Source organism: Mustela putorius, unplaced genomic scaffold, assembly GCF_011764305.1.
Source record: "Mustela putorius furo isolate JIRA1106 unplaced genomic scaffold, ASM1176430v1.1 tig00003853_pilon_pilon_pilon, whole genome shotgun sequence".
NCBI lineage: Eukaryota > Metazoa > Chordata > Mammalia > Carnivora > Mustelidae > Mustela > Mustela putorius.
The window spans coordinates 5,573,567-5,587,762 of NW_025422005.1; the positions used below are offsets into that span (position 1 = coordinate 5,573,567).

The 14,196-nt window shown below is 44.5% G+C and overlaps 1 protein-coding gene across 5 annotated transcripts in view; it reads right to left on the reverse strand.

The window, feature by feature from the left end:
• Nucleotides 1-14,196, reverse strand: part of RERE (arginine-glutamic acid dipeptide repeats) — a 425,837-nt gene that overhangs the window by 42,751 nt on the left and 368,890 nt on the right. For all 5 annotated transcript variants that reach the window (XM_013064588.2, XM_004768623.3, XM_004768622.3 and 2 more), the window contains one exon: nt 13,346-13,426. In XM_013064588.2, the coding sequence (XP_012920042.1) occupies nt 13,346-13,426 (81 nt within the window). The remainder of the gene's footprint in view (nt 1-13,345; nt 13,427-14,196) is intronic.

Here is a 14,196-nt window from a genome sequence, read left to right on the forward strand (position 1 = left end):
ACAGGAAACGGACAGCCTGATGCAAGGCCAAGTGCTTATGCAAGACAGCGGTTGTGAAGCTCAGTTCCCGAGCTTCTGACCATGCCCCGGGCTGTCCAGCACTGTAAGCAGGACGAAAAGCTGGACATCCTACTCTGGACCGGACCGTTACAGCCACCAGGTGCGGCCACGGGGACACGAGGGAACCGCCACACTCCTGTCAGGACACTCTCGGGCAGAGGGCGTTGCTGGGGTCCTCTCCCACCAACGTGCAAGGAGCGGGAGAGGAAAGGCTCCGTGAAAGGCAGAAGATCCGACGTGGAAAAGTGACAGCAAGCACCAGAGCAACGATTTCCCTTAAAATCCAGCGCTTCCAGTTTCGCCCACGAGTGGCCCATCTCCCACCTTCGGTTCGCGAGTGGAGAGGACTCCGCCGTGGGGCTCCGGCGCGTCCGGGAGCCGCGGGCGCAGACGGGCGGGGGGACGGGGGACGCGGCGCGTCTGCGGAACCCTGCGGGCTTCACCCCTGCCGCGGCTCGCCGAAAAGCAAGGAGGCGAGGGCTTCGGGGCTGCCCGGTGTCAAGATGACAAGCGCGGACACGACTCCTGGGAGGTTCGGGGAAGGGGCGACCGCGAAGGGTCTGGGCCGCAAGGGAAGAGCCCGCGGGTTCGCACGGGGTCACGCCGCAGTTCGGCGCCGAAGTCCTTGCTGGGGCGCTCCAGGGCGGCGCGGCCTCGCGGACGGCCAGTCGGCGCGCGCGACCGCACGGGGGACGCCTCTGACTACACCCTGACGGCAGCTCTGCTCGCTGCGGGAAAAGATGTGCTAAACTCAAGAAAATAAACAAAACCTAAATGTGACTTTGGGTTATGCCAGGAAGCGTGCACCGGGTTAGCACACGTGCCCTCCGGCGGGTGCAGGAGAAGGCCGGGGCGACGGCCAGGCGCTACCGCGGGCGCCTGAGGCCGCTGGCAGGAGCGCCCGGCTGGGGACGCGGACCACCAGGCTGGGGGCGCCGCCTACGCGGACCCGCCCGAAGAGCCTCTGCGAAGGGGGACACGGCCCAGATACCTTGTGTCATCGAGGGACTCAACCAGGACAACACACGGAGGACGAAGGGATTTGGATCCTGCCGTAATAAAAGGAGGACATCTGAAGCGAGGGAGCAGTCCCGAACCACCGTGGGCCCCTGGAATGAGTTCCGTGTCCCCAGGACCGCAGGAGCAGCAGGGCAGCCGCCTAGAAGGCGCACTGCCGAGGGGTCGGGGGAAGGGAGTTCCTCAGGACATTTTGCAGACGTTCCCTGGCAAGGCTTTCCTTTAAAGCACCCGACCCTTCACCTCACCTCCAGGCCCAACCACACATTTTCCAAGATGCTCCTTCAGCCCCCACCTCCAGGTCCTGGGGCTCCCATCGCTGCTCAGCGTCTGTGCCCCATACTTTCACATGCAGGTTCCTGCCGACACCCCCGTGGTAACCGAACAGCTGGAGAGACCCCCAGGGGTGCAGTCACACCTCATCTTCCCATCACACTCAGGCAGCTCTGCAAGTGCTCGCTGACAGACGGGCATTAGGAATAAACTGTAAATTTCTATATTCACACTATTTAACATCCTGTCACTGATTTCTAGGAAAATTTTGTAAGAAATATAAGTATTTATAGACATGGCTGGTAAGGTGCTTTACCATTTGGGCCATCAATAATGAGAACAGAATACAGCACCAAAGGACACAGTGCTTCAGCTTCAGTCCGAGACACACACACCGGACAAATGGATGCACAGTCCAAGGTATAAGCTTACAGTTTCATATAAATACAAGGTGACTACGTAAGAAGCATTCCGTGCTCTAACAGTATTATTCTGCCCAACCGTCTGATAAACCTCATATATAACTTGTTAGGGAAATGCACGGACTTTTCTCCTGAGTCACCTGATAGGCTGACATGCTCAGAAAAATAAAGAGCATCAATCTTTAAAAATTTTATTTATTTGAAAGAGAGAGAGAGAGAGACTGTAAGAGAGCGAGCACATGCACAAGCAGGGGGAGGAGGAGAGGGAGAGGGACAAGCAGGCTCAGTACTGAGCACAGAGCCCAATGTGGGGCTCGATCCCATGACCTTGAGATCATGACCTGAGCCGAAATCAAGAGCCAAACATCAACCAACTAAGCCACCCAAGCGCCCCAAGAACTTCAAGTTTTTTCTTTTAAAAAATATCCTATTTATTTATTTGGGAGAGAGGGAGAGCGCATGTGTCAGAGAGCACAAGCAATGGGAGAGGGAGAAGCCGGCTGCCCATAGAGCCCGGAGTCCGATGTGGGACTCCACCCCAAGACCCTGGGATCATGACCTGAATGGAAAGCAGCCGCTTAACCAAATGAGCCGCCCATGCACCCTGAGCTTCACACTTTGATAAGCAAATTCAATCCACAGGACAAAGCAAATTTAAAAATTTCTTTTTAAAAATTTTGTTTGGGCACCTAGGTGGCTCAGTTGGTTAAGCGACTGCCTTAGGCTCAGGTCATGATCCTGGAGTCCTGGGATGGAGACCCGCATCCATCATCAGGCTCCCTGCTCAGTGGGGAGTCTGCTTCTCCCTCTGACCCTCCCCCTTCTCATGCTCTCTCTCAAATAAAATCTTAAAAAAAATTTTTTTTTTTAGGGGCGCCTGGGTGGCTCAGAGGGTTAAGCCTCTGCCTTTGCCTCTGGTCATGATCCCAGGGTCCTGGGATCAAGCCCCACATCGGCCTCTCTGCTCGAGGGGGACCCTGCTTCTCCCCCTTCTCTCTGCCTGCCTCTCTGCCTACTCGTGATCTCTGTCAAATAAATAAATGAAATCTTAAAAAAAAATTTTTTTTTAAGTTAAAAAAAAATAAAAGTTTTGTTTTGTTTTCTACCCCACCTTCTCCAGAATGCTGCAGAATTTGCCCACTTCTCTTGCTGCCTGCTTTGCTTTGCTGAAGTTGGCCATGTCTACAGACTCCATGGCCTACTCCCTTTAGAATTCAGTGATTCCTCCTATTGTTCCACACATTCCAAATTCTCCCTCCAAAACTTAAATGCTTCCCTTGACAACTGACGGCCACAAACCTCTGACCTGCTTCCGTGTATTTCATTAGCACATTTCTAGAACAGCACCTTTGGAAAGGAGAACCAAGTTCTGAACATAGGGAGCAGGTGCCTAAACCAATAATCAAGGGGGTTGGATCTATGCTGTCCTAGTCCTCTAAAATAATCAAATACGTGAAAATCACCATTTCTTGCCAAACTTGAGAAAAATCCTAACTCCTGCACATGGGGACAAAGAAACAACAGCAGCTGAAAATACAGAACCAAAGCATCACATGAGAAACTTTAACTTGCTATCGTTCCGAACATATCAGTGGGATTTCACTCACAGTGAAGACAAAGGAGAAAAATTCCAGACTGTTTTCAAGATAATAAAACGGCATATGACGGTGACTCACTAACTGACTAAAAGGGGGGAAAAAATCCATGAACAGTCACAGGAACCTTGCAAAGCTGCAGAGATCTGGCAACCCTGAACTTCTTTCACCTTGCTTGGCTCTCACCTCCAGTACACACACACACACACACACACAGGCGCGCGTGCGCACACACACGATCATTCTGAAGCCAAGCTGCAATTGGCTAATGGCTTGCTCTACTGCTTAAGACAATATTTTATTCTTGACTTGCTCAATAAACCTGCTGAGAAAAATAAACAATGGGTTTCAATCTTATAAATAATCTAGGAAACAGAATTGCTGTGCAAACAGCAGAGTTGATTTACTGCCCATGATAAGCAGGAACAGGAAAGTCCACATGTGGCACAGTGACCCCCCCAGTCCTACTCTTACTGTCCCGAGATAGGAAAGTTTAACAAGGATTTTCTGTCTGCTACACAGTTCAAAGCCTAGGATGTGCAGGTTTCAATTGGTCTTTACGACAGCATAAAAGCAGATCATGAAAAATAACATGAAGAGCAAAAAAACCGAGAAAAACCTTTTCTTACAAACACTGAGAACTTTGAAACTTTTAGGACCAATAATTATATATCTATCCATGGTTAGAGTATACTTCTGTTCCATCATTCACAAGTATGAGAACATACAGGGCTGCACACCTCATTTTTAAGAAATATCAAGTAAGGGTCTGTTTTGGGCACTACAGGAGATATAAAGAAATATTACAGTGAAGTCCTTGCTCAGAAGGCTTTATAGTCTACATTAATACAAACACGCATGTACGTGTGCAGAAAAGAAATGCATAGAAGACAAAAGGAAGCAGTGTCCACAGTCCAGGACTAAATAAAGCAAAATAAAGAATAATTTTTCAAGGGCAGAACAAAATGCAATTCTTCTGAGAAAAGAGTTGGGCAATTTGTGTAATTTCCACGAGTGCACAGAGAGGAAGGGCTCATGTGGCTCTCATGAGTGTGCGGCGCTCACAAGTGTATCGCCCAAGCCCTATAACTGGGCCCTGGACAGTCTCAGGGACTGTCACTCCGGCACCGTCCAGAAAAGAACACAAGCCCCACTGGCCTCTTCACTAGACTGTGGACTCCACAAGGGTGAGCACTCTCTCACCCACCACAGACACCTCAAAGAGAACACAGGCCTTGGGTACTAAAGGTTCCCCAAAACGATTCCCAACTTTGCCAACGGAGAATGATGATAATCGTGTAGACACCTGTAAGGCCAAATTCTGGGAATTATGATACCACAATTAGAGACTTCAGAAGAACTTAAGACATGTGAACAGAACAAGGAATCATAAAATCAGAAAATAATGAAGGTCATTACTATAGAAACTGAATTTAAAATGTAAACATCTCATAAAGAAAACTTAGCTTAACAGAATTCTGGCATCCCAAGACAGGCTTCTCTTGTTCGCTTTTCCTATTTTTAGTAACACAATAATGGTTTCAAATTACATGTAGAAAAACGGGGGGGGGGGGGACACAAACAAACAAACAAAAAAAACAAACAGAAAAAAAAAAGAAAGAAAAAAAGAAAGAAAGAAAACTTATGGTGGGGAGGGTAGGGGGCACCAGCTGGGGAGCAGCCATAAGACAGACTTGTGAAGGCCTTGCTTTACTTTTCAAAATAAGACAAGTAGGGGCGCCTGGGTGGCTCAGTGGGTTAAAGCCTCTGTCTTCGGCTCGGGTCATGATCCTGGGGTCCTGGGATCGAGCCCCGCGTCGGGCTCTCTGCCTGCCTCTCTGCCTACTTGTGATCTCTGCCTGTCAAATAAATAAATAAAATCTTAAAAAAAAAAAAATAAAATAAGACAAGTAATTTTTACTCTACTTTCCTAAGTATTACTAAAAAGCACAACTTCAAATATGATGGAAATGAACTCAAGGATTAAGACTTCAGATAATTTTAAAACTTATTCCTGAAACAACAGCAAACTGGATGTTCAAGTTAGGACGGGTTCACTGGTCTTATGAAGGCAAAATAAAATAAAATAAAATAAAATAAAATAAAAAATCCATGTATAAGATTTGAGTTCCAAGTGGATAAACACACTAAATGCAAGCACTGTAACCACAGCTTACAAGTCTTCTTAAAGACCACTTCAAACCTTCCACTTGTTTTACTAGCTAATAAAATGGGGGAGGTCTACTTAAGCTGAAAGGTCATAAATGTCTCCATCTAAAAAGTCACCAGGTAACCAAGACCAGTCATCATCAGAAATACGGGTTAGCAAATACCAACAGCAAATAAGTAACCAACCCTTGTAAGCAGCAGTGTGTTCAGTAAAGTCCAATCTGGAAGCAGTGTCCATAAGCAATACGTCATACACAACCGAAAATACTCGCATGCCATTCCCTCTAGTTCTGATACACAGGATAACGCCAAGCATAGGCCTAAGACATTTACAGACAGAACAGCAAATATTCAAAGCCCTTGGTTTAAAAAGTCACCTAATTTTTAAAGATGTTCTTATTCCCTCAACATCAGCACCAAAAATTTCTTACATGCAAACTTCTTAACTGCTTCACTTACACAAGGGAATCAGCCAGTCTCATTTAGATTACCCTAGTTAAAACTGGACCACTGCCCAGCCAAATATTCACACAGCTTAGACTATCTGATGAAAAGATTCAAGCTTCTGCCCAATTTTAATGGGAACAAACCCCCTGCATGGCAATAACTATAGGACCACAATATTCACTGCCAAAACTTAGTGCCTTTTTCTATCAGGTAATCACTTCTTCTTGAATGGAAAATTTCAACTTCATATGCCCCTACTTGAGGACAAGTTATTAAGAAAAAAAGGTATGGCACATGTCTCTCCTTGGACCCAATCTTGCCAACCTCTCAAAATATGTATATTTCTTCTTCATTTTATATAAAGGGGTGCCCAGGGAAAGAGAGTAACACCTGGAAACACCATAGTATGTAAATATTGTATTAGTAAGAGAATGTCACCCCCCCCTTTTTTTTTAGATTTTATTTATTTGATAGAGACAGAGACAGAGATAGTAACAGAGATAGCTAGAGAGAGCACAAGCGGGTAAGAGAGGGAGAAGCAGGCTTCCCAGTGAGTAGGGAGCCCAGCACAGAGCTCAATCCCAGGACCTAGGAATGAGGTCTGAGCCAAAGGCAGACCCTTAACCAAATAAACCAGCCAGGTACCCCATGAATGTCATCCTTTCAAATAAAAAGATTTCTGTTAGAAACTTAAATTAAGGAGCGCCTGGGTGGCTGAGTGGGTTAAAGCCTCTGCCTTCAGCTCAGGTCATGATCCCAGGGTCGTGGGATCGACACCCACATTGGGCTCTCTGTTCAGCAGGGAGACTGCTTCCTCCTCTCTCTGTGCTGGCCTCTCTGCCTGGATCTCTGTCAAATAAATAAATAAAATCTTAAAAAAGAAAGAAAGAAAGAAAGAAACTTAAATTAAGATCTAGGCTAGCCCAACTCACATACATGCCACAAGGAAAGAGGACAACAGTTTTTATATGAAATATGACAGGAGTTACAACTGTGTTCCTAGGAAAATATGAAAGCTAGGAAAAAGGAAGCTCTATTAAGAAATTCTATTACTGATAATGAAAATAAGCCCAGATACTGTTAGTAGGTTTGAGATACTTTGTAATAATCTGAAAAACAAAATTAAGCCCTAATAGTGAAGTAATTTACAACTTTAACAGAATAAAAGCAACACTGTTTTAAGAATGAATATGACTTATGTGTTTAGGATTCTGCAGTCTGCACCACTGTAAACAGCAGTGTTTCCTAAACTTAACCAAGTATTCAAATCACCTGGGGAGCTGATTAAAATGCAGATTATGGCTCAACCTGAGCAGCACAGAGAATCTGCAGCTGGACCAAGCTCCAGTGCGGCGAGAATGCGGGCCGAGGAGCACCCAGAGGGCAGCGAGGGCGCCCAGCATTCGCAGCAGAGGCCTCTGGTCATGTGGCTGTACCACAATTGTGTCCTCAATAGTATCAACCTATTCAGGAAGTCCACACTTTGTTATGTAACATTAGATTAAGTATTAATGAGGCTAGAAAATTGTTTATCTAAGGGTTTAATCTGAAGTTAAATAAAACCCCATGCTGAATGCTCATACGAAATGCTCCAGTCATTCTTAACCTCTTAATATTAACAGAATCTCGATTACTCAGACTTAAAACCTTTCTCAATAGTAGTTATTCTTTGCTGGGGGAATGTGCTTTTATGCAAAGGATATTTTGCCTAAAGAAATGAGCAATTAATATTCAACAGTTATGTACATATTTAAGCAGAATTCATTCCCAGAAATGGGGCTGAGAAAAGTGCTTGTTTTTCATATTACTTCTCAAATTAAAATTTTAAATCTCCAGTACTTCTTTTTCATACTATCTCCCCAAAGTTTAAAAACAAAACAAAACACCCAAAACATCAAAACCAGCTGCCCCTTGGTCCCACTAAAAAACAAACAAACAACGACACATTTTCAATGGAGAAAATCAAGATAAAAGACAGACTTCCAGTTCCACGAATCACTTTCAATTCTCCATTTTTTGTCTTAAAATGAGACCAAATTCTTACAAGAATCCCCTCTCTGGTCCTCCACATCTTGTCTGCGCTGCTTAAGAACGCTCCCACAGCTCAGCCGAGACCACTCCTTTCTCTTCTTAGAAGCCTCAATGGGTCCCCGAACAACCTCTCTGGAGACCGCAGGGTCCCCCATGTCTCCCTCCAGGCCCTAATTTTGGCCTGAGTCCAACCGCATCAGCGCTGGCAACCTCCTCTCCACCAGGCTACTGTACGTACAGTTTGCAATTTCCTGTCTCCATGCCTTTGCTCATAATATTTCCTACAGCTGGAAAGCTGCTTTTCTTCCACTCTCCCAGCCATGGCCTGTCCAAAAACATATCCTTCCTTAGAGGTTCAAACACCACACCCTCCAATTAGCCTTCCAGCAGCACCCCCAGCCCCCAGGCTCTTGGGCACACTTTGTGGGGCCTGAGCCTCCACCAAGGGCCTTTGCACGGATTGCCAAACCTGGAAAGCATGCACATGATGTGCCTTTCCTGGGGCAACACAGGGCACGGATGGCCCCTTGGTTCTCATTACAGACATCCCACTCGTTACAGCGCTTGGTGGGTATACAAAACTTTTTAAAATGAAGCTAAATTGAATGTTTAGCTCTGAAAATGGAAAGTGGGTTAAAAAATGAATTTTTTAGTACAGTATATATTAAGGCACCAGTACCCAGGATTACAAACCACAAGAGTTTCATCCCTACTGGGCTAGGTGCTTAAAAATTGAACTACAGAGATGAGAAAAATTGTTAAGGCGCACACCTTTTCCACCTCCTCCCGAAGGGTAATAATAGCTGGAAGCACCTCTCGGCTCCGCCAAGCTAGGGCAGCTCACGCTGTCTTCTCGCCAACGTCAGCCGCACCTGAGGTCGCTGAGCAAGCACTTCCTGTCTACGGTCCGAGGCTGGCCCAAGCTGTCTGCATAACAGGACTTAGAGCTATAAACAAAGGCCAGCCACGATTCAAGGGACAATCATCCAGGTGTCAGACACAGAAAGCCTCTGATTCAAACACAGACATGTGCGCACTGTGAAAGAAGACATGGCACTGTCATCGGAGTAATCATCTCATGATTCTGAAGAAAACTGCAATGTGTGTAAAAATAAAACAACAAATTATTTTTGCAACGCCCATATTTTGCATTATTTACAACACGGGTTCCCTTCCTGGTGATTTAAGATTCAATTCTATTAGGTGTCCTATTTTCTCAAGCACTACACCTTAGCATCAGGAGGTCCTACAATTCATTGATCCAAAGACTGTGTGGCAGTGCTGAAAGCAGGAACCCAGAGGCCTGACTTGCCCTCATCTCAGAAGCTCAGCCACTGGGACACTTGCTCTGACTTACACAAACACACTAACCCTCAAGACTCTGATGTGGATTAGGCCAAACAGTGTCTTGAGAGAGAAGAGGATACAGTCAAGGGGAATCTGAGATGCTCAGCAAAGATCCTTTGCCATAATCTTCCTACTTATTACACATCTTAGAAACATATTAAAGAAGGTAACCAGTTACAGAGAAAGGAAGAGAGGGAGAAAGGTAGTAACTCAGGATATCTGCACAACCATCACACTAAAATATCTGACTTACAGTTATTCTCTTGGGCACCCTGAGGTTAACCTGTAATACCCACTCAACTAAACTTCTATAAATAGTTGGTTTTCCACAATCACAGCCACTGTTCTCAGAGAAAAGCCAGATTTAGCTCTTGTATAATAAACACCAGAAGCCAAAAGAACTAGGAAAGCTGTTTATGTCCATGCCCACCAGCAACCTCTGTCTGCAAAACTGCACTCAATGCTGGAGTGAGGATGCAAGTCTCCTCAACACGACTCCTGAGACAGAGGAAAGGCACCCTTTCAACCAGGCACCGCCCTTCACCCCTCCCAGCTTTTCAACAGATAGAGGAGTTTTCCCAAGACAGACTATAAGGGACAGGTCATTTATTTTCATAAAGGATTGGTATGTTTCCAAGTGGAAAATAATTCTGTACCTTCCACAGCACCACTGAGCTACTTCAGAATAAAAGTATTCAGGGTGGATGGGAAGAACTGCCATCTTCAAGTGTTTTTATACACTCTGCAGACATTAACTTACTTAAATTCTCGAAACAATTCTAGAGGGTAGAAGGATCACCCTATTCTGCACAACAGCCAAAGGTGTACAAACATTTCATAAAAAGACTGTGGCATCTATAAAATCCTAACACAAAGAAACACCATTTTATTTTTTGTTTATTTTATTCTTTTATTACTATGTTCAGTTAGCCACTGTATAGCAGTACATCACCAGTTTTTGATGTAGTGTTCAAGGATTGTTACATATAACACCCAGTGCACATCACATGTGCCCTCAATTCCCATCACCCTGTTACCCACTCCCCCAACCCCCAGAAACACCATTCTAGAGTAGATAATTCTCCAGTCCTTGTCAGGATTTGACCTGAACTTCCCCATGAACAGCTCAAAGCACAGTGCACAGTTAGAAGAGTTCGTCAAGTACTATAGTTAATGGTAAGGCCAGGAATAGAACACAGGTCTGGTGACCCTCACGCCATGCCCAGTTGGGCGTGTTCTTTTGGATGCTGATACCCTTCTAAAGTTTCAAGTCAGTTGTGAATAGCAAATAAATGAGTTAATAATTGTGGTAAATAGAAGAGAATGTGGAAAGTATCCCGATTAGACGGATCTGATATAAAAAAAAAGCATGACCATACGAAGCTTTCCATCTACCAAGGAAATTCTGAACTAAGGGCACTAGTTCCTGCAAATTTTCTCATTTTCTGCAGCAAAAATGAAAAATAACCTTTGCCCTCCCCACCCTAGCAGTTGTGAATGATTAGCTCGGTTATGTTGATAACTAAGGAAAATATAAAATGACTGCCCCTCTCTCTCACAGGGTTAGAATACTACAGATTTACTCTCCCACCAAACTCCCCCAATTCTAGGCAAAAGACAGCAGGACACTAGGAATGTTTGGCCAGTGTCAGCCATAATAAAACCCCCACTGCTGCCAATAACTCTCCTGGTAGTGCCCATGATCGTGCCCTGATGGAAGAGGTTGGAAACAGGAAGGCTGCTGGGTGCCAGAGGAGAAGTGAAGAGAGAAACAACATGGCTGGAAAACAGGGATGGAAGTGATGGGGAAGGAAGGGTCTCAGGACAGAGATGCCTAGAAAAGACTGGAAAACCAGCTCAAATGGCTGGTAGAACAGCAACTTCTCTGTGGGGGAGGAAACACTACTAATTGAGTCAGACATTATCAAGAGCAAGGGGAAAAAAAGGATTAAAAGGCCCTTCCCTAGGCTAAAAGTTATTCAGATCTGTTTTCCACTAAAGAGATAAAAACACTAGATAAAATTGCCTGGCACTTCCCAAATGCTGGACAGTAGATTTTAGATTTGATACTTAAATCTATTATCTAACTAAAAAATAAACTACTATAAGTTTATTTTTTAAAACTATAAATTTATTTTTTAAAACCATGTTTATTTTTTAAAACTTATAAACTACTATAAGTTTATTTTTTAAAACATAAAGATAAACAATTGTCAAGCCATATCTTGTATCAAATTCTTCATGGTTTGCAACTTCTAGCAGAGCACAGGGAGAGACCGCTGGAGCCGAGAGGTTGCATCAGACCGCATCTACTCATGGAGCTCACTTTCATTCCAACTTGGCCAAACCAAAATTCCTTCACTTGGGTAAAGCATTTTAGTTTTACAAAGGTACATATCAAACTTCAAATAACTAAAATTCTCAGAAAACTTAACAGTATTTCTTTCATGTTCCACATTAAATACCTCTTTCCAATGGGTTCTGGGAAGAACCCCCCCCACCCAAGAAAAAAAAGTAGATTATATAGATCGATCACAGCGTGTATTTTATCTTAATGTCTATCAACAGTTCCCTTTTTAACCATTCTCAAAATAATCTATCTCAGCATATTTAGATGTATAATAAATATTGAAAGTTTAATGTAAGTATGACTGGTTGATGCAAACCACTGATTTACATAAGGATGTACTTGAAATCTCAGAACCTTCCTTCTCTATTATGACTTACTGCTGTTCACATAAGGTACCACACGGAAAAGGTGTCTACAAACAAACAGTTCATTGAAAAGAGAAGAGAGAAAAAAGAACCAACTCAGAATAAAAGAATCAAAATTGAATGAGAGGAAATCAATCAACAACACCCAATTAGAAAATTAAAAACCAAACCAAACCAAAACCACCTAGCTCCTTCTATCATGGATATTCTCCATTTCCTCCTTCCAATCATGGCGGTTGGGGGTGGAGTGAAAGCAGCTCCATGTCTAGATATTCGCCCTCCATCCCCAAGGCCCAAGAAGCATTTCCAGTAACTAGGCTCTGCAGAGGCCAGAGACATTGGGACTTGGTCCGTCCCTCTCCATTCCTAGCCTCCACATTCCCCAGCTCAGTCAGAAGAACTCTCCACACCCCTCCAATTCCACCTGGAGGGAATTCAGGTAAATGTGACTGAATCCCCTGCTAGGATTCTCTTCATATAATCCTACCCTCAACTTTCCTCAGCAAACCCTTCTACCCCAAGTTTAGCAAAAGATGGGATTTCAGTTTTGTGAAATATCAAAGGAATTTGTAAAACACTCATTTAAGAAATTTATAAGAATCCTTATGTATCTGTCCAATGAAAAGTGCAAACTTTTATTTCAAATTATTTATTTATCTAGGTAATCTCTAAACCCAACGTAGGGCTTGAACTCATGACCCTGAGATCAAGAGTCTCATGGTCTTCCAACTCAAGACAACCAGACAGCCTGAGAAGTGTACACTTTTAAGGCTGAAAAATTAAAGAGTTAAAACTACTCTTCAAAATGAAGCAACATTAAAGAAAGAAAAAGTCCCCAGAGAATTCAAAGTCTAGTAAGCCACAGATCTCTTCATTCTATTGCTTGGTTGATGACTTCTGTCAATAACCAAATCCAATTGGTGGTAAATGACATTTCCTGTTTCAGCCACTATATTTACAATTAGATGTTAATGGCTCAACACCCCAGACAACCCTCAACTAACCCTCTGTTGTCAAAGACCTTTCTGTTCTTAACAAGGGAATTAACTTTCTTTGTGGGGGATAAGCATAATCTGTCACTTTGCTATCTAAAATCAGGAGATAAAATTAAAACTAAAGGAAGTAAAATGAAGAAGATCCTAGAGGCTAGCCAGAGTCTGAGCACAGCACCGGGTTAAAGGAAACCATTTCATAAGATCAAGTGTAGAGAAGCAGCAGGGGCAAAGAGGGGAAAAAAAATCAAGTTACATAAAGTCCAATTGTACTCACTGTTTCCTTATTGGGAAGCAGCTCCTTTCTAATTCTGAAGAAGTTCTTGCCGTACTGCCTGAGCCCCTTAACGAAGCGTTTCTGTGATAAAAAGAAACAACAAATGGGATGTAAAAACCAAAAACAAAACAGGATGTCAGCAAAGCAAAGATATCTGCAATCAGCAGAATAACAACCACAAAAAAGTCTGAGCTAGGGAATACTGACTAGGCTGGGAGACAATTTCAGCAGGAGAGCTGGGACCCCCTGCCAGGGCAGGCCCTAGACAGCCGCCATCAGAACCCCAATGGCACACACCAGACAGGTTTGGGAGAAGGACATCCTGGGTCTGAGGCTAAGAAGCAATGCGAGCTCTCCCTGCCACAGTCTCAGCATTGGTCCACGAAGGTACAAACAAATATCCTCCGTGTTTCAATAAAACAGCACAACTGCTTTTCACCTGAGAACGAAGCTTCCCAGAGTGTTGAACAGAAAGGAGGGAAAAGGAATCAAACCTGGAGACTTTTCTCCAATAGGTCATCCTAGAGGGATTAAAAGGCCCTTTCGTTAATCTGAGGAATTCGCCAAGAAGACTGCGATATCCACGGAAGCCCACTGGGAGCCGGAACCCCAGCTGGCCTGACCAGCCATCGCCGTCATTAAAAGCCACTCCAAGGCACCAAATAATCATCAGCACCCCTTCCTCCTTCCCCACACTCCCCACCATGCCCCCCCCCACCCCGCCACCCCAGCAGTCCGGAGACTTTCACTTTGTCCCATTCCTCCCAGGCAGCCCCTCCCCAGCACCGTGGGGGCAGCTCCCAGGTCCTCGACCCCCACCTCTGAGCCCCCCGCGTTGGGCTCTCGGTTCG